At 44.6% G+C, this 20,461-nt stretch overlaps 1 protein-coding gene across 2 annotated transcripts in view; it reads right to left on the bottom strand.

Annotated features, from left to right (window-relative positions):
• hal (histidine ammonia-lyase) overlaps nt 1–20,228 on the bottom strand; it is a 34,261-nt gene extending 14,033 nt beyond the window's left edge. The window contains exons 1-16 of one of the 2 annotated variants that reach the window (XM_070443245.1): nt 19,924–20,228; nt 19,660–19,720; nt 19,328–19,355; nt 19,163–19,237; nt 18,796–18,868; nt 18,292–18,358; nt 18,163–18,200; nt 17,784–17,909; nt 11,169–11,308; nt 10,839–10,886; nt 10,327–10,474; nt 9,671–9,766; nt 9,451–9,509; nt 9,262–9,342; nt 9,081–9,146; nt 3,527–3,692 (exon numbers count right to left, since the gene is read on the bottom strand). In XM_070443245.1, coding sequence (XP_070299346.1) covers nt 3,527–3,692; nt 9,081–9,146; nt 9,262–9,342; nt 9,451–9,509; nt 9,671–9,766; nt 10,327–10,474; nt 10,839–10,886; nt 11,169–11,308; nt 17,784–17,909; nt 18,163–18,200; nt 18,292–18,358; nt 18,796–18,868; nt 19,163–19,237; nt 19,328–19,355; nt 19,660–19,720; nt 19,924–20,170 — 1,519 coding nt within the window. In that variant the 5' untranslated portion in view covers nt 20,171–20,228. The remainder of the gene's footprint in view (nt 1–3,526; nt 3,693–9,080; nt 9,147–9,261; nt 9,343–9,450; nt 9,510–9,670; nt 9,767–10,326; nt 10,475–10,838; nt 10,887–11,168; nt 11,309–17,783; nt 17,910–18,162; nt 18,201–18,291; nt 18,359–18,795; nt 18,869–19,162; nt 19,238–19,327; nt 19,356–19,659; nt 19,721–19,923) is intronic. The other variant, XM_023986120.2, reaches the window with a different exon arrangement.
• Nucleotides 20,229–20,461: the final 233 nt, after the last annotated feature.

The following is a 20,461-nucleotide window of genomic DNA, read 5'->3' as shown; positions in this document are numbered from 1 at the left end:
TGAGCTTCATCAGAAATCTTGTGCAGTGGTCCTTTGTCCAGAATCATCGTTGCTCGGTTGTAGATTGCCGTCTTCAACTTAGGAATTACAGCAACATTAGCCATGTGGCGAAGACGTGTCCAACTCACCATAACGCAGGACAAAGAAATATCCGAAAATCGCAATATACTGATATAAACTGATATAACTCGGTTTAAAATAACTACATTATGATGTCTTTAACACCTATTCGAATAAAATCAGAGCCGGATATATCTAAGGCCTATAACGAGAGCTTTCAGAATGCCATCCTGAGGTCCTCCTCTTGCGCCATGACGAACGTTGAAAGAGCGACCCCCGGTTCCATGAGCCTTTATATGGCCTCAGATCTGCCTAGCAACACAATTCCAATTCTCACTGCTTACTGACATCTAGGGGAAATCGTATGCAGTGCATGATCGTCATAGATCACATGCAATTTAATAAACTGACCTGGAACAGAGCATCGATTTCAGATTTCTCACTTCCTGACAGGAAGTTAGCTGCAACTTGAGTTCTGTTTTACTCACAGATATAATTCAAACGGTTTTAGAAACTAGAGAGTGTTTTCTATCCAATAGTAATAATAATTATGCATATTGTACGAGCAGAATTGAGTACGAGGCAGTTTAATTTGGGAACGAATTTTTACAAATCGAAATGGCGCCCCCTACTGACAAGAAGTTGTTAAGGTGTATTTTGTATCTGTTTTTTTTAATCTAATTTTACTGCTTGCGCCAGTTACTTTGATGTGGAATAGAGTTCCATTAGTCATGGCTCTATGTAGTACTGTTCGCCTCCCAATGTCTGTTCTGGACTTGGGGACTGTGAAGAGACCTCTTGTGGCATGTCTTGTAGGTATGCATAGGTGTCCGAGCTGTGTGCCAGTAATTCAGACAGACAGCGCGGTGCATTCAACATGTCAATACCTCTCATAAATAGTAGTGATGAAGTCAATCTCTCTCACTTTGAGCCAGAGAGATTGACATAATATTATTAATATTAGCTCTCTTTTTAGGTAGTTTAGTCACATGATTTCTCAATTTGCAATACGTTTGCCAATCCGGTTGTGCAGCCAGACTTATTGTCAAATGTCTAGGTGATGCAGGTAAGCGGAGTCAGGACACAGAGATGAGTAATAACCGTAACTTTACTCAAAAACAATATTCCACTAAGGAGACAAATAATCCAGTTCACATAAACGAGACAACTTGACATGAACAAACACGCACAAAACCAAGGGGGAAACCAGAGGTTAAATAGGGAACAATAATTATGGAATGGAAACCAGGTGTGTACAATGAAGACAAAACAAATGGAAAATGAAACGTGGATCGGGGCTACTAGAAAACCGTGACGTCGACGCCGAACGAACAAGGAGAGGACCAACTTCGCGAAGTCGGACACTTATTTACCATTCCTTTTGCCTCATCCCGCTCAACCATACCATTTTTCAATTCCCATCAATTCACGTGGATTTAACAGTTTTTACAGTCCTTTTCTTAATGGTGCATGCTTAACACCATAGTACCCCTCAAAACTCGTCATTAAGCTCGACACCCTGGGTCTCGACCACGCCCTGTGCAACTGGGTCCTGGACTTTCTGACTGGCTGTTCCCAGGTGGTGAGGGTAGGAAACATCTCCACCCTGCTGATCCTCAACACTGGGGACCCACAAGTGGTTCTCAGCCCTCTTCTGTCCTCCCTGTTCAACCATGACTGCGTGGCCATGCACGCCTCCAACTCAATCATCAAGTTTGCAGACGACACTACAGTGGTAGGCTTGATTACCAACAACGACGAGACGGCCTACAGGAGGAGGTGATGGCCCTCGGAGGTGTGTGTCAGGAAAATAACCTCCACATCAATGTCAACAAAACAAAGGAGATGATTGTGGACTTCAGGAAACAGCAGAGGGAGCACCCCCCTATCCACATCGACAGACAGTAGCGGAGAAGATGGAAAGTTTTAAGTTCCTCGTGTACCCATCACGGACAAGCTGAAATGGTCCCACCCACGCAGACAGTGTGTGAAGAAGCGCAACTTCAAACTCAGGAGGCTGAAGAAATTGGCTTGTCACCTAAACACTCACAAACTTTTACAGATGCACAATCGAGAGCATCCTGTCTCCAGAGGGTAGTGAGGTCAGCACAACGCATCACTGGGTCAAACTACCTGCCCTCCAGGACACCTACAGCACCCGAAGTCACAGGAAGGCCAAATAGATAATCAAGGACAACAACCACCTGAGCCACGGCCTGTTCACCCCGTTACCATCCAGAAGGCGAGGTCAGTACAGGTGCATCAAAGCTGGGACCAAGAGACTGAAAAACAGCTTCTATCTCAAGGCCATCAGACTGTTAAACAGCCATCACAAACATTGAGTGGCTGCTGCCAACATACTGATTCAATCTCTAGTCACTTTAATAATAAAAAATTTGATGTAATAAATGTATCACTAGTCACTTTAAACAATGCCACTTTATGTAATGTTTATATACCCTACATTACTCATCTCATATGTATATACTGTACTCTATACCATCTACTGCATCTCGCCTACGGCCATCACTCATCCATATATTTATATGTACATATTCTTATTCATTCATCACTACTCTGGACGGTTCTAACTTAGAATATGTGGACAACTACAAATACCTAGGTGTCTGGTTAGACTGTAAACTCTCCTTCCAGACTTACATTAAGCATCTCCAATCCAAAATTAAATCTAGAATCAGCTTCCTATTTCGCAACAAAGCATCCTTCACTCATGCTGCCAAACATACCCTCGTAAAACTGACTATCCTACCGATCCTTGACTTCGGCYATGTCKTTRACAAAATAGCCTCCAACACTCTACTCAGCAAATTGATGCAGTCTATCACAGTGCCATCCGGCCCTCGCTTCATATTCGTCGCCAAACCCACTGGCTCCAGGTCATCTATAAGTCGTTGCTATGGTCACCATAGCAGCACCCACCCGTAGCACGCGCTCCAGCAGGTATATTTCACTGGTCACCAACCAAAGCCAATTCCTCCTTCGGCCGCCTCTCCTTCCAGTTCTCTACTGCCAATGACTGGAACGAACTGCAAAAATCACTGAAGCTGGAGACTCATATCTCCCTCACTAGCTTTAAGCACCAGTCAGAGCAGCTCATAGATCACTGTACCTGTACATAGCCCATCTGTAATTAGCCTATCCAACTACCTCATCCCCATACAAAACCTATTGTATGACCTCTTATACAKTATATTAGACCCAGCCTTTMGAATTTTGGCTTAGATATGGCTACTGTGATCACTACATCTGATGGATCTGGATACTGCTTTCAAGCTAACTTCTGCAGCATTAGTAAAMATGTGATCAATACATGTTGATGGGTGTGTTTACATCTAAGTAATACTTTATTTCTCAGTGATAGCCTTCTTTATCACACAATGGGGTTTACTACTGGGCACCCAAAGATATAATTACATACGTTAGTAAGAGCTGATCCTTTACTAACCCAGGGAGGCAGCTGTACAGTGTGCGATCATGAATCCAGAGTTGAGCCCTCCCTCGTTGACTAGGAAGGCTGGCAGCTCACTGAGAGACGGGTTACACAGACGCTCAATCCTCCTCTCACTGATGGCTGCCAGCTCATGGACACCTATAGCCAAGAAGTCCAGGGCCTAGAGACAGAAAGAGAGAGAGAACAATAGAGGTATAGGACTCATATCAAATCAAAGTTTATTGGTCGCGTACACAGATTTATATATATATATACGCGTACCCAGATTATAATATATTATACACAGTTGAAGTCAAAAGTTTACATACACTTAGCCAAATACATTAAACTCAGTTTTTCACAATTCCTGACATTTAATCCTAGTAAAAATTCCCTGTCTTAGGTCAGTTAGTATCACCAGTTGTCAGGACCCGGTGCGAGAAACAGTCATAATAATTGGCAGAACCCAGAAGATGAGGCAGACACAGCAGTCTAGAGCTAGAGATGGTGGTTTAATAAAAAAATAGATATCTTCCAAATAACAAAAGAAAATCCACAAAGTGGTAAAACAGCAAGGGAAAAAACACACCTCAAAAGACCAATCCAAAAATACACGAGAACAAAACCAGAGAACCTCTGGAAATCCAACAGAGAAAAATGTTCACAAAGGCTGGGGCTGGTGCTAACAACAAACACTGAGCAAGGAACTAAGGAACACACAGGGTTTAAATACTAACAGGGAATGACTTACAGGTGCAAACAATAATTAGGGCAAGAAAAACAAAAGGTACAAAAAAGGTGCAAGGGGACATCTAGTGAACAAAACCAAACAGTCCCGGCCAAAACCTGACACCAGTTTCTTTTAAGAATGTGAATGTCAGAATAATAGTAGAGAGAATAATTTATTCCAGCTTTTACTCTTTCATCACATTCCCAGTGGGTCAGAAGTTTAACATACACTCAATTAGCATTTGGTATATATTTGGAAATATTTTCCATAACCCCAAATATTGTATTTTCATCTGTTTGAAGCTGGTGTACAAAACCCCCCCAAAAATATGCAAAAAACGAAACTTAAGAACAGGAAGCATAGAAATAGTGCCACATAGAACAGATCTACCTCTTCTTAGACTTGCTTTCAATTATAATTAAATGTCTATACATTTCTCTGTGAATTTGGTCAAGTCACCAAAAAGTTACATATTGCATCTTTAACTTTGACAGCTGTGTGGTTAAAAAGAAAGGCTTATACCAGGGTTACCCAACTGGCTGCGAATTTGTGCACCATGTCTCCTAAAGGCCTGAAACCAAGAGTTTGATATCAGACCATTTCTTACATGAATACGTCACTTTGAATTTGGCCCGCGGGTGGTTTTATTTGCCCCCCCCCAACACTTTTTTTGGGTGGAATTTCATTGTTGGACATAAAAGACTGTAAAATAACAGGAAATCAACTCCAAGTGATTTTATGCAAAAATATAAACGCAACCAGTAAGTGTTTGTTTCATGAGCTGAAATAAAGATCCAAATACGTTCCATATTGTCACGCCCTGACCTTAGAGATCTTTTTTATTCTCTATTTTGGTTAGTCAGGGTGTGACTAGGGTGGGCAATCTATGTGTTCTATTTCTTTTGGGACGGGTTATGTTCCCAATCAGAGGCAGCTGTCTATCGTTGTCTCTGATTGGGGATCATACTTAGGCAGCCTGTTTCCACCTGAGTTTGTGGGATCTTGTTTTTGCATAGTTGCTGTCTAGCCCTGCAGAACGTTATGTTCGGTTTTGTACTTTGTTGTTTTGTCGGAGTTCAGTATTAAAAATCATGAACACTTTCCACGCTGCGCTTTGGTCTCATTCATCTAACGACGGACGTAACAGAAGTCCCACCACCAAAGGACCAAGCAGCGTGGCCAGGAGGAGCAGGGATCCTGGGCCCGGGAGAAAAGTGAGTGGAGGACATCATGGACATGGGAGGAGGTTATGGCAGGGACAAGACCCTGCCATGGAAGCAGGCGGAGGCAGCGAGAGAGGAACGGCGACGAAACCAGGAATCAAGGAAACGATGGAAGCCTGAGAGGCAGCCTCGACGATCTACGACGATCTACGGTCCGGAGTCCGCAACGATCCACGGTCTGGTTCCTCTGGCGACAATCCACAGTCCGGTTCCCTCGACGATCCCGGTCCGGAGCCTCCGGCGACGATCCGCAACCAGAGTCGCCACTGAAGATGGCGGCATCGCGAGCGGAGCGGGGTCTACGTCCACACCCGAAGCCGCCCACCGAGGCTAGATGCCACACCGGACCTCCCCTATAGAGTCAGGTTTTGCGGCCGGTTTTGCGGCCACCTTTGGGGTGGAAGCCCGAGAGGCAGCCTCAAAAAGAAATTGGGACGGGCACACAGGGTGGCGAGCGGAGCAAAGGTGGGAACAAGAACCAACTCCCTGTAATTACGATGAGGTCACGGTTCAGTTACCATGTTTTCCGGCTCTGCGCACCATGCCTCCAGTGCGCACCCTTAGCCCGGTGCGTTCTGTGCCTGCTTTCTGTACTTGCCGTGCTAAGGTGAGCATCTGTCCAGGACGGATTGTGCCGGCTCAGCGGTCCTGGTCTCCAGTGCGTCTCCTCGGCCCAGGATATCCTGCGCCAGCCTCTACGCACGGTATCCCCAGTTCGCCAGCACAACCCAGTGCGGCCTGTGCCAGCTCCCCGCACTTGCCGTGCTACAGGGGGTATTCAGCCAGGACGCGTTGTGCCAGCTCTACGCTCCAGACCTACAGTGCACCTCCACGGCCCAGTATATCCTGCGTCGGCTCTACGCACTATGCCTCAGTGCGCCTTCACAGCCCAGTGCGTCCTGTGCCAGCGCCCCGCACTTGCCAGGCTATAGTGAGCATCCAGCCAGGACGGGTTGTGCCAGCTCTATGCTTCAGACCTCCAGTGCGCCTCCACAGCCCAGTATATCCTGTGCCAGCTCCACGCACCCGGCCTCCAGTGATGATCCATGGCCCGAAGCCTCCAGTGATGATCCATGGCATGAAACCTCCAATGATGATCCATGGCCCCGAAGCCTCCAGTGGTGATCCATGGCCCAATTCCTCCAGTGATGATCCATGGCCCGAAGGCCTCCAGATGATCCATGGCACGAAGCCTCCAGTGATGATCCATGGCCCGAAGCCTCCAGTGATGATCCAGGGTCCGAAGCCTCCAGTGATGATCCATGGCCCGAAGCCTCCAGTGATGATCCATGGTTCGAAGTCTCCAGCGAGGATTCATGGCCCGAAGTCTCCAGCGACTATCCAAGGTCCGATTCTCCAGCGATGGTCTGCGGTCCTGAGCCTCCAGCGACGGTCCGCGGTCCGGGAACCCCCAGCGACGGGTCCGGTCCAGAGCTTCTAGAGACGGTTCCCGGTCCGGAGTCCGCGACGACGATCTACGGTCCCGGAGTCCGCGACGATCCCCGTCCGATTCCTCCGGCGACGATCCACGGTCCGGTTCTTCCGGCGACAAATCCACGGTCCGGAGCCTCCGGCGACGATCCCCGCACCAGAGTCGCCACTGAAGATGGCGGATCCGCGAGCGGAACGGGGTCTACGTCCAGCACCGAAGCCGCCACCGAGGCTAGATGCCCACCCGGACCCTCCCCTATAGGAGTCAGGTTTTGCGGCCGGAGTCCGCACTTTGGGGAGGGGTACTGTCACGCCCTGACCTTAGAGATCTTTTTATTCTCTATTTTGGTTAGGTCAGGGTGTGACTAGGATGGGCAATCTATGTGTTCTAATTCTTTGTTGGCCGGGTGTCTATCGTTGGCCCTGATTGGGGATCATATTTAGGCAGCCTGTTTTCCCCTGAGTTTGTGGGATCGTAACACATTTTCACAAAAATATTATTTCTCTCCAATTTTGTGCACAAATTTGTTTACATCCATGTAATTGAGCATTCCTCTTTGATGGCATATCAAGAAGCTGATTAAACAGCATGATCATTACAGAGATGCACCTTGTGCTGGGGACTATAAAAGGCCACTGTAAAATGTYCAGTTTTTTCACACAACACAATGCKACAGATTTGTCAAATTTTGAGGGAGCGTGCAATTGGCATGCTGACTGCAGGAATGTCCATCAGAGCGGTTTCCAGAGCATTGAATGTTCATTTCTCTACCATAAGCCACCTCAAATGTCATTTTTGAAAATTTGACAGTACATCCAACCAGCAGACTACAGACTACGCCAGCCCAGGACCTCCACATTCAGCTTCTTCACCTGCAGGATCGTCTGAGACCAGCCACCCGGACAGCTGATGAAGCTGAGGAGTATTTGTGTCTCTAATAAAGCCCTTTTGTAGGGAAAAACAAATTCTGATTGACTGGGCCTGACTCCTGTGGGTGGGCCTATGCTCTACCAGGCACCCCTGCCCAGTCATGTGAAATCRATAGATTAGGGTCTAATTTATTTCAATTGACTAATTTCCATATGTGAACTGTAACTCAGTAAAAAAAAAWAAWAATTGCATATTGCATTTATATTTGTGTTCAGCTTAACTTTAGAAATCTCTTCCCAAGTGGAGGCTCGTCACAACATCAGCTCTCTGAAATACATTGGTATTGAGCATGTTAAGACTCCTAGGAGTGAGGAGATACTGACCATCTATTATTGAGAAGAGAATTGTATTGGATTCACCGTTTGTGCCCCACGTCTCATAAAGTTCTGAACCAAGAGTTTGATGCCATTTCTAATATTAATATGTCACGCTGACTTGTCCTGCCATCCAGGTCTCAACTTGGTCATTTTGTACATGTATATTAGATTCTGTAACTACTACATGTGCCCATGTCATTGATAGAGATACACAAATTGTTTTTGGGGTGACTGGAATTATGTTTACGTTCACCTGGGCGTAATGGTCATATGGCCGGGTATTCCAACAGTTTCCAACATAATCTTTTTTACTGTTGCCTAGGTTTTAACTTGGCCCRATTTGTATGCATATAATTCTTAAAAACCATATGTACCTCTGTGATTAATTCTGATTGATTGTGCATAAAAGTGAATTGTTTCCACACCCACCGTGCGTCACGTGCGTAACGGTCATGTGAGGTGAAATGTGTACGTTTTGAGATGTGAGCACTCAGTTTGTTTGTTTGACCTGACGAAGATCCGTTTCGGATGGAAACGTTGTCAATAAATCGGTGAATTGGGAGCTTTAACAGTGTCTTCTTGTTCTTTATTAATATTCTTTATTAGCCCAGCATCTACTGTATGTTTTTAAGGARGTGCGTATGACCACAAACTTTCCCAAGTATTCCCACCCATAATAGAGAGATACGTGATCGTATACAAAATGTAAGCAAGGTTTGAAATGATTATGTTTTAGTCAAACATTATATAKATTTGCAGTCTATAAACATTATATCAATATGCAGTCTATAAARGATTTGTAATTATGTTSCGGCCCCCCAAACATCTGCTCCAGAAAACAATCATCCCTCGGCTGAATCTAGTTATACTATGTATTTTATCGTCTCACATAGTTCTAAAACTCAGGAATACTCAGTTCACCAGAAGCTTTTGATACCTTTGCTGGGTATTCTCCATGGAAGTTTCCTCCTGAGATGGTCTCTCCTCTCTCTGCAAACACCATCTGTTTCAGACATTTAAGGATAAAACTGGCACAGGAGGTAGAAATGGTCAAATTTGGTCAGGGGGTATAGTTGGTGAATAGTTTGGTCACACACACCACACACAGTGAAAGATACAGGGTTGTCYGTGGCGCTGTTGATCTCGGTGTTGATGATTTTCTGGGTAAAATCTATTGTGTCGTTCACAATACCGTGGACCTGTGGATGAAATGAAAAGACCAGGCTGAGTTGAGTCCTGACCTGGAGGGGAAACTCTGTGAACTAAATATGAAACTCTGTGACCTCTGTTCCCCTGTGTTAAGTCACCTGYGGACAGCAACGCATGGTGTAGGCATCCTGGACTCTGTCACAGAACCGATGGCTCTCTGTAGAGGAACAAGAACATGACTTTTATTGTCCAATTTATACTTTATCCCAACTCCTCCAAAAGACAGGCACACGCACGTGCACACGCGCACACACACACACACACACAGGTTGGAGCAGAGGGTCAGCCATAGTACAGCACCCTGATCCATTCACTCACCTGCGATCTCTGAGGGGTGGTGGTCTGAGTCCAGTAAGGCGCGGAACCTCATGGCCACTTCTATCTGTCCTGGATGGGGCCGCAGAGCGTGGATATCTAGAATGATGGAGGACTGAGTTAGCATAGCGTAGCTAAATCAGTCTCAATCARGATGTTTTAGATCGGTCGTTGTTGTCGGCAGTTGGCAAAAGTGCTAGAAAATGCCAAAGGTGTGGTTGTATGTCCCTCAGTGATCACCTACACACACTAAAAGTATATAACTTTTTTATTTAACCTTTATTTAACTAGGCAAGTCAGTTAAGAACAAATTCTTAATTACAATGACGGCCTACGCCAGCCAAGCCCGGATGACGCTGGGCCAATTGTGCGCTGCCCTATAGGACTCCCAATCACGGCCGGTTGCGATACAGCCTGGATTCGAACCAGGGTGTCTGTAGTGACTCCTCAAGCACTGAGATGCAGTGCCTTAGACCACTGCGCCACTCGGGAGTCCTTATATGCACTTACTGATRCCCTTGAGCGCCTCAGCAGGGTTAACTAACGCTAACTTTAGAGTGAACACTAACCCTTCCATGCTCAAAGGCTTGGAAAGTCCCCTTGAAAACCTCCAGGGTGAAAGCACACACATACACACGCTTCCCTCCGTCTCGTCTCACCACTGTCGAAGGCCTTGGAGGTCCCCTTAAGCACCTCCAGGGTGATAGCAGCGATGATGTCCGCCTGCCTGGCGATGGCCTGGGCTCTCTCCACCGCCTCTGCCCCCAGAGACGTGATCATCTGGGTACCATTAATTAACGCCAGGCCCTATGGGCAGGGGAGAGAGATGGCTTTTAACCCAATCCCCACACAGACATCCCCTTGGAAACCAGGGTTAACCCGAACAACTGTGGTCCAGAGAGCTGAACTGAAGAAGAGTTGATCCAACACGAGCCCAGTGACATGCCAAATATAGGAGTCTCATCTCATCAAAACACCTATCTCAAGGACTGGAGTTAAACACCTTTGTTGTGGAAAATCAGAGAACATTCTYTTTTATCAGCAGCCATTTGCAAACTGATTGAAGTTGGTTTGTTGTAAATGGTACACAAATACACAGTGTGAACTCAAATCAACCGCTCCATAGAGTAACAAAGAACAACAAAAGAATAGATGAGTGTGTTCGCTTTACCTCCTTGGGCTTCAGTGATATTGGCTTCAGTCCATGAGCCTCTAGTACCTGGGCAGTGGGATGAAAGGGGAAAAGAGGTGGAAAGCAAATGTAAAAGGGTTGTAGAAAAACAAACATGTTTTCTCATCTGACCTCTCAGTAGTCAGTCTACCACTGTGTTGATCCCAATGTCAACATTTTCACTGGCGATATTGTCCAATGTCCCAATCATCCAGGCTCATTGAGAAGTTCCAGTGACATCGGTTTGTTAGTTTTACAGTTACATGCTGTCGTTATAAGAATTTGTCCTGGTAAAATAGAACATTAAATAAATGCAGTGACATGGCTTACGTATTTGGCGTCGGCCCATCCACTCTTGGGCGACCACATCTTGCCTTCTCCCATCAGCCCCAGAGCCAGGTGGGAGAGAGGGGCCAGGTCTCCGCTGGCACCTACTGTCCCCTTCTCAGGGACGAAGGACAGGCAGGACGCTATGAGGAGAAGACAATCAGAGATGTGAGAGATAGACCCCAGTCAACGTTTCCCTGTTTCTGTTTGTTTAACGTTGTTGTTGTTTCTTCAATGAAAGACTCTCTGAAGTGGCCCCTTCAATGAAAGACTCTCTGAAGTGGCCCCTTCAATGAAAGACTCTCTGAAGTGGCCCCTTCAATGAAAGACTCTCTGAAGTGGCCCCTTCAATGGAAGACTCTCTGAAGTGGCCCCTTCAATGAAAGACTCTCTGAAGTGGCCCCTTCAATGAAAGACTCTCTGAAGTGGCCCCTTCAATGGAAGTAATGGAAGCAAAATAAGTAATGGAACCAAAAGAACCAATGGAAGCAATGGAAGAAAATAACTTACGGAACCAACAGAACCAAAAGAACATATGGAACCAATGGTTACTCCTAGGAGTAACAGTGGATGGTCAGTTATCATGGTCAAGTCATATTGACAAAGTTGCTGTGAAGATGGGGAGAAGTACACTATATATACAAAAGTATGTGGACAACCCTTCAAATGAGTGGATTCGGCTATTTCAGCCACACTTGTTGCTGACAGGTATATAAAATCGAGCACATAGCCATGCAATCTCCATAGACAAACATTGGCAGTAGATTGGCCTTACTGAAGAGCTCAGTTAATTTCAACGTGGCACTGAAGTCAGTTCGTCAAATTTCTGCCCTGCTAGAACTGCCCCGGTCAACTTTAAGTGCTGTTATTGTGACGTGGAAACGTCTAGGAGCAACAACAGCTCAGCCACGAAGTGGTAGGCCACACAAGCTCACAGAACGAGACCGCCAAGTGTTGTAGTGCGTTAAAATCGCCTGTCCTRGGTTGCAACAATCACTACCGAGTTCCAAACTGCCTCTGGAAGCAAAGTCAGCACAACTGTTCGTCGGGAGCTTCATGAAATGGGTTTCCATGGCCGAGCAGCCGCACACAAGCCTAAGATCACCATGCGCAATGCCAAGCATCGGTTGGAGTGGTGTAAAGCTCGTCACCATTGGACTCTGGAGGAGTGGAAACGCGTTCTCTGGAGTGATGAATTCACGCTTCACCATCTGGCAGTCCGAACGGACGAATCTGGGTTTGGCGGATGCCAGGAGAACGCTACCTGCCCCAATCTCCTTCTCTTCATTCAAAGACTCAATCATGGACACTCTTACTGACAGTTGTGGCTGCTTCGCGTGATGTATTGTTGTCTCTACCTTCTTGCCCTTTGTGCTGTTGTCTGTGCCCAACAATATTTGGACCATGTTGTGCTGCTACCCTGTTGTGCTGCTGCCATGTTGTTGTCATGTTGTGTTACTACCATGTTGTGTTGTCATGTGTTGCTGCCTTGCTGTGTTGTTGTCTTAGGTCTCTCTTTATGCAGTGTTGTGGTGTCTCTCTTGTCCTTGATGTATGTTTTGTCCTATATTTTTATATTTTTAATTCCCCGTCCCAGCAGGAGGCCTTTTGCCTTTCGGTAGGCCATCATATTTTTWWWWTWWTTTTTTTTAATTACCTGTATTTAACTAGGCAAGTCAGTTAAGAACAAATTCTTATTTAGAATGACGACCTACCCCGGCCAAACCCGGACGATGCTGGGACAATTGTGCACCGCCCTATGGGACTCCCAATCACGGCCAGATGTGATTCAGCCTGGATTTTAACAAATGACACCTTTTGCACGARCTACCCCACTCGGGATCTTAAATGACTTGCCTAGTTAAATAAAGGTTAAATGAAAAATAAAATAAATAAATAAAATGCATAGTGCCAACTGTAAAGTTTGGTGGAGGAGGAATAATGGTCTAGAGCTGTTTTCATGGTACGGGCTAGGTTCTTTAGTTCTAGTGAAGGGAAATATTAACGCTACAGCATACAATGACATTCTAGATGATTCTGTGCTTCCAACTTTGTGGCAACTCTTTGGGGAAGGCCCTTTCCTGTTTCAGCATGACAATGCCCCTGTGCACAAAGTGAGGTTAATATAGAAATAGATGTTTGAGATCGGTATGGAAGAACTTGACTGGTCTGCACAGATTCCTCCCTGACCACAACCCCATGGAACACCTTTGGGATAAATTGGAACGGCGACTGAGAGCCAGGCCTAATCACCGAACATCAGTGCCCGACCTCATTAATGCTCTTGTAGCTGAATGGAACCAAGTCTCTGCAACAATGTTCCAACATCTAGTGGAAAGCCTTCCCAGAACAGTGGAGGCTGTTGTAGCAGCAAAGTGGGGACKAACTCCATATTAATGCCCATGATTTTGGAATTAGATGTTCAACAAGCAGGTGTCCACATACCTTGACTTTTTCCACATTTTGTTACGTTACAGCCTTATTCTAAAATGGATTCAATAAAAAAATCCTCATCAATCTACACACAATACCCCCATAATGACAAAGCAAAAACAGGTTTTGGCAGTGATTACAGCCTTGATTCTTCTTGGGTACGGCGCTACAAGCTTGGCACTCCAGTATTTGGGGAGTTTCTCCCATTCTTCTCTGCAGATCTCAAGATCTCAAGCTCTGTCAGGCTGGATGGAGAGCGTCACTGCACAGCTATTTTCAGGTCTCTCCAGAGATGCTTGATCGGGTTCAAGTCCGGGCTCTGAGCCCGGACCACTCAAGGACATTCAGAGACTTGTCAAATCAAATCAAAGTTTATTTGTCACGTGCGCTGAATAGAACAGGTGTAGACCTTACAGTGAAATGCTTACTTACAGGCTCTAACCAATAGTGCAAAAAAGGTATTAGGTGACCAATAGGTAGGTAAAGAAATAAAACAACAGTAAAAAGACAGTGAAAAATAACAGTAGCGAGGGTATATACAGTAGCGAGGCTATATACAGTAGCGAGGCTATATACAGCCACCGGTTAGTCGGGCTGATCGAGGTAGTATTAGCATGTAGATATGGTTAAAGTGACTATGCATATATGATGAACAGAGAGTAGCAGTAGCGTAAAAAGGAAGAGGTGCTGGGTGGGACACAATGCAGATAGCCCGGTTAACCAATGTGCGGGAGCACTGGTTGGTCGGCCCAATTGAGGTAGTATATGAATGTATATATGATAAACAGAGAATAGCAGCAGCGTAAAAAGAAGGGTTGGGGGGGGGCACACAATGCAAATAGTCCTGGTAGCCATTTGATTACCTGTTCAGGAGTCTTATGGCTTGGGGGTAAAACTGTTGAGAAACCTTTTTGTCGTAGACTTGGCACTCCGGTACCTCTTGCCATGCGGTAGTAGAGAGAACAGTCTATGACTGGGGTGGCTGGGGTCTTTGACAATTTTTAGGGCCTTCCTCTGACACCGTACCAGCCAGTGATGCAATCAGTCAGGATGCTCTCGATGTTGCAGCTGTAGAACCTTTTGAGGATCTCAGGACCCATGCCAAATCTTTTTAGTTTCCTGAGGGGGAATAGGCTTTGTCGTGCCCTCTTCACGACTGTCTTGATGTGTTTGGACCATTCTAGTTTGTTGTTGATGTGGACACCAAGGAACTTGAAGCTCTCAACCTGCTCCACTACAGCCCCGTCGATGAGAATGGGGACGTGCTCGGTCCTCCTTTTCCTGGAGTCCACAATAATCTCCTTAGTCTTGGTTACGTTGATGGATAGGTTGTTATTCTGGCACCACCCGGCCAGGTCTCTGACTTCCTCCCTATAGGTTGTCTTGTCATTGTTGGTGATCAGGCCCAAAGCCATTCCTGCGTTGTCTTGGCTGTGTGCTTCGGGTCGTTGTCCTGTTGGAAGGTGAACCTTCACCCCAGCCTGAGGTCATGAGCGCTCTGGAGCAGATTTTCATCAAGGATCTCTCTGTACTTTGCGCCGTTCATCTTTCCCTCGATCCTGACTAATCTCCCAGTCCTTGCCACTGAAAAACATCCCCACAGCATGATGCTGCCACCACCATGCTTCACCTTAGGGATGGTGCCAGATTTCCTCCAGACGTGACGCTTGGCATTCAAGTACAATCTTGGTTTCATCAGACCAGAGAATCTTGTTTCTCATTGTCTGAGAGTCCTTTAGGTGCGTTTTGGCAAACTCCAAGCGGGCTGTCATGTGCCTTTTACTGAGGAATGGCTTCTGTCTGGCCACTACCATAAAAGGCCTGATTGGTGGAGTGCTACAGAGATGGTTGTCCTTCTGAAAGGATCTCCCATCTCCACAAAGGAACTCTGGAGCTCTGTCAGTGACCATCGGGTTCTTGGTCACCTCCCTGACCAYGGCCCTTCTCCCCCGATTGCTCAGTTTGGCCGGGCGYCCAGCWCTAGGAAGAGTCTTGGTGGTTCCAAACTTCTTCCATTTAAGAATGACGGAGGCCACTGTGTTCTTGAGGAACTTCAATGTTGCAGAAATTCTTTGGTACCTCGACACAATCCTGTCTTGGAGCTCTACGYACAATTCCTTCGACCTCATGGCTTGGTTTTTGCTCTGACATGCACTGTCAACTGTGGGACCTTATATAGACATGTGTGTGCCTTTCCAAATCATGTCCAATCAATTGAAATTACTACAGTTGGACTCCAATCAAGTTATAGAAACATATCAAGGATGATCAATGGAAACATGATGCACCTGAGCTCAATTTCGAGTCTCATAGGAAAAGATCTGAATACTTATGTAAATGTGATATTTCTGTTGTTGTTTTTTAAAATATATTTGTAAACATTTCTAAAAACCTGTTTGAGCTTTGTCATTATGGGGTATTGTGATGTCATTATGTGGTATTGTGAAGTCATTATGGGGTATTGTGAAGTCATTATGGGGTATTGTTTGAAGATTGATGAGAAGAAAAAAAATATTTCATCCATTTTAGAATAAGACTGTAATGTAACAAAATGTGGAAAAAGTCCAGGGGTCTGAATACTTTCCCGAATGCACTGTATGTCTGTTACAAAAATATGTTCAGCCATTTTTGACACAAATATCTTCTGGTACTACTTGTTCAGGCTTTGATCTTGTCCCATCTTGATTACTGTCCGGTAACATGGTCAGTTGCASCCCACAAAGACCTAGCAAAGCTGCAGCTGGTTCCAAACAAAGCAGCACACCTGGCCCTGAACTGCACACACACAACTAACATCAACAATATGCATGATAGTCTTCCATGGTTGAGGGATGACGAGAAATTGACTACTTCTCTTGTGCTGAAAATGCCCGAACCACTTGTATAATCTATTTGCATTAACTTACGACAAACATACATACCCCATCAGACCAGTGGAGGCTGCTGAGGGGAGAGGARGGCTCATAATAATGGATGGAACGGGACGAATGGAATGGCATCAAATACCTAGAAACCATGTGTTTGATGTATTTCATACCATTCCACTAATTCCGCTCCAGGTATTACCATGAGCCCGTCTTCACAAATGAAGGAGCCACCAACCTCCTGTGTACCAGACACGCCACTATGGATTTCTTCACGGTACCCAATCCAAAAACAGATTTAATGCTTCGCTATCTAGTCTCACGTATACTCCCTCTCCGGCCTCTAGGTCATCAGGCTGCTGATTATCCCGCACACCTGTCACCATCGTCTCGCACACCTGTCACCATCGTGACACTCACCTGGACTCCATCACCTCCTTGATTATCTTCCCTATATCTGTCCCCCCCCTTGGTTCTTTCCTTAGGTGTTATTGACTCTGTTTTCATGTCGATGCGTTGTTTGTGTTTCGTTTTTTTATTAAAACACTCACTCCCGGGACTTGCTCTCAGCTCTCAGTGCACCCGTCACATCTATAGAGAATGGAACGCATCGTGGAATGCTCTGCCACTAGAGGTTACAAAGGCAAAAAGCAAGCTTAGCTTTAAAAACAGATAAATTTTAAAAAACGAATTGTATCACAGCGTCTCTCCTTTTTCTAAAGATCTAATTTAACTGTAATGTACATAAGAATATGAATCATGTGTAAATAGTATTTTTGTTGTTTCTTGGTTTCTTTCCTATATACAGTTTAACATTTTATTTTAAATGTAATGTTATCTTATGTTGTTCTTGTCTATTACTGTTCTGTACTTTATGTATTTACACGTTTTAAGTGGACCCCAGGAAGCGTAGCTGCTGCATGTGTAGTAGCTAATGGGGATCCTAATAAACTAAACGGAACCAAAATAACTAATGGAATCAACGGAACCAATGGAACCAAAATAACTAATGGAAACCAGCTAATTACCAATGGAACCAAAAAACTAACTAATGGGAATCAACGGAACCAAATAACTAAAATGAAATCAAGGAACAAAGGAACCAAAATAACTAAATGAACCAGCTGTACAATGGAACCAAAATAACTATGGAAATCAAACGGATTACCAATTGGAACCAAAATAACTAATGGAACCAGCTGTACCAATGGAACCAAAATAACTAATGGAACCAACAGAACCAATAGCACCAATGGAATCAATGGAATGTAGGCTATCCCTGAGGTGAAGCTGAGGTGAAAGTCAGGGTTAAAGAGTTTACCGTTGAAGGCCTGGATCATTCTGTGCAGGGTTTCCAGGGAGATTCCACTGTATCCTTTAGCCAGGACATTGATCCTCAGAGCCAACAACATCCTGGTCCTTTCTGGGCTCAGTGGGTTGCCCACACCTAAACACCAGAGTGGAATGGGAAAGTTTCAAATGAARGCGGTCCTATCTATGGTATAATATGAGCCCCAAAACAAGACCAGTGAATTTAAAATAATGGATATATTCATAGTGAATATACAAGTATGACAAAAAGACAGACTTGCATGAATTAAAACCTGTTTTTTTAGGTATATGCTTTAGGTAGTGGAACACATGGGCCAGTTAGATATTAGTACCTGTAGCAAGGTTATACTGTACATTAGGTCACTAACCTGCAGAGTGTGATCGCACCAGATTTTCCTGTAGCTCCCTAAGGGAATACAACACATGGACACATTGTAAGCAAACAATGCATCAATCTTATCAGACAATATTCAGAGAAAAAAGAGAAAGTACTGTACTTGAGCTTGTGGACAGGAATGACAGTCCGGGCAAATTTACCAAACCCTGTAGTGATTCCATAGACAACTAGAGAGACGAAAGACGGTTGCATGTAGGTCAATTCTCTGATGACAGTGAACAATTTGTTGCACTCTCGCACCCAGGATAACTTTAATCAGGTGTTTACCATCACAGTCTATTGCATATTATGTTAAAATTAGTGCAAATGTCATTATATAGGGGTGGATTGTCAACAGTATGGTTTCCAGATAGTATATGCTATTCTATAACCAATTTGACATATGTGTGTTATACTGTTATTCAGTGTTATATGTTTCTTTTTCGATTGACCTTCTTCTGTTATGGGTACATGAATAGTTCCATAATCATCATGACAGGATTCTAACTTGGATTCTAAGGATTCTAAATTGGATTCTAACTAGGATTCTAAGGATTCTAACTTGGATTCTAACTCGGATTCTAAGGATTCTAACTTGGATTCTAAGGATTCTAACGTCTCTCACCTTTGTTTTCCTTGACGATGGTGTCCAGAAGCTCTCTGGATTTCACAACTCCGTTCTCTGCCTCTGAGGTCAGCTGAAAGGTTAGGTACAGGAGGAAAGGAGAGGACAGGAAGAGAAAGATTGGGTAATGATAGGATCAGCACATCATGGACATGGTAGCACAACTAGACTACAAGCTTGTTGATCATTACCTTAAATCTGGTTTTGGTGATCAACTGTTTATACGTTTTTTTTGTTGTTGAAACAGTTACAAAAAGGGCAAATACAGACAACTTACATTTTCCAAGAAATGCCTCAAAATGAATATATATATATATATATGAATAGTATATATAGTATATATATATAACCAGGGAAAAATAATTACCGTAATCTTGTACAGACCCCGTCCTAAATTCACCAGGTCTGTCGAAGTCAGGCTGTTGCCATCTAGGAAAAGGTACTGAAGACAAGAAAGCACGTGTTGCTTATGAACTGATTAGATATGAATAAAATAGCATGTGAGGCAGTGTTTTACGCCAGTAATACTCACATCGTCGGATTCTCTGTATGCAGCTGTCCTGTTTGATAATGGTTAGGGATATGGACCAGAAATTACGCTATATTAACCCTCAAATGACTACAGCATAATGTCTCAATCAATAACTTAAGTACTCACCTGGCATAAGCAGGCTACTAGGACATATTCTGACATGGGTATAATGACTACCTATCTTCCATTTATGACTAGCTAATATGAGAATTATAAAAAATGTATGACACACATTTGCAGTCAAATTAAACTCATAATCCAAATGCGTATCTGGTTAATACATTCCATTCCAACATTGACATGAGCAGTTCAATGTGACACAAGAAGGATACAGGTGTGAAACTCCAGGCTGGTATGGAATGAAGTCTGGAGACATGGTATCCCCTTCGATGGCTACAAATCGATTATATAAATCAATATATTAATAGACATTCTACCAAAAAAACACATAGACTTTCTATTGTATTGCGCACTCAAATCCTATTCTATTGTAGACAATTCCATGTTTCCTGAAGTTTTCCAAGGGAGAAAATAAGTTATTCTGTCTACCTTCTAAGTGGTACCAAATTAAAATAAATTGAATGTAGACTAATTACCAATTTCGACGAAATCATTGTCCTCGAGGACATCCTCTATGGTGTCATCGCCGTCCAACAGCCCCTGTCCCTGGCACCTCCTCGCGACAAACCGAATGTCTTTCACCGCGTTGATGCCTCCGTTGTCGGGCTTGTTCTTGGTGTAGCGTTTGAGCGCCTCGTAGCCCAGCCACTGGATGGTGTAGGTCGGGTCGCGGCAGGGAACAGCCAGCCACTCATCCCGAATGTGAACTGTATAGCGAGGCATGGCGCGTCAGTTAGGATTAGGTTAGTGTAGTGTACTAAAATGACTCTRGGGCGTCTTTCGCTATCCAAGGTACCAGGTTCAGGGGCCAAACAGGCAACAGCCAATCAGGGGTGCGCACGGGAACCACGCCTCATTGTTTAGCTTGTTCCAAGGTGCAGTGGAATTTACTGGATTCATGGAAAACCTTGGTGCGTGTAGGTCCTACAGTCCATATACAAAAGTATGTGGACAACCCTTAAAATGAATGGATTTGGCTATTTCAGCCACACCCGTTGCTGACAGGTGTATAAA

This window comes from Salvelinus sp. IW2-2015, linkage group LG4q.1:29 (assembly GCF_002910315.2).
Source record: "Salvelinus sp. IW2-2015 linkage group LG4q.1:29, ASM291031v2, whole genome shotgun sequence".
In the NCBI taxonomy this organism is placed as follows: domain Eukaryota; kingdom Metazoa; phylum Chordata; class Actinopteri; order Salmoniformes; family Salmonidae; genus Salvelinus; species Salvelinus sp. IW2-2015.
The sequence above is the reverse complement of the archived record's forward strand: the minus strand, read 5'-3'. Positions and strand labels throughout refer to the sequence as shown.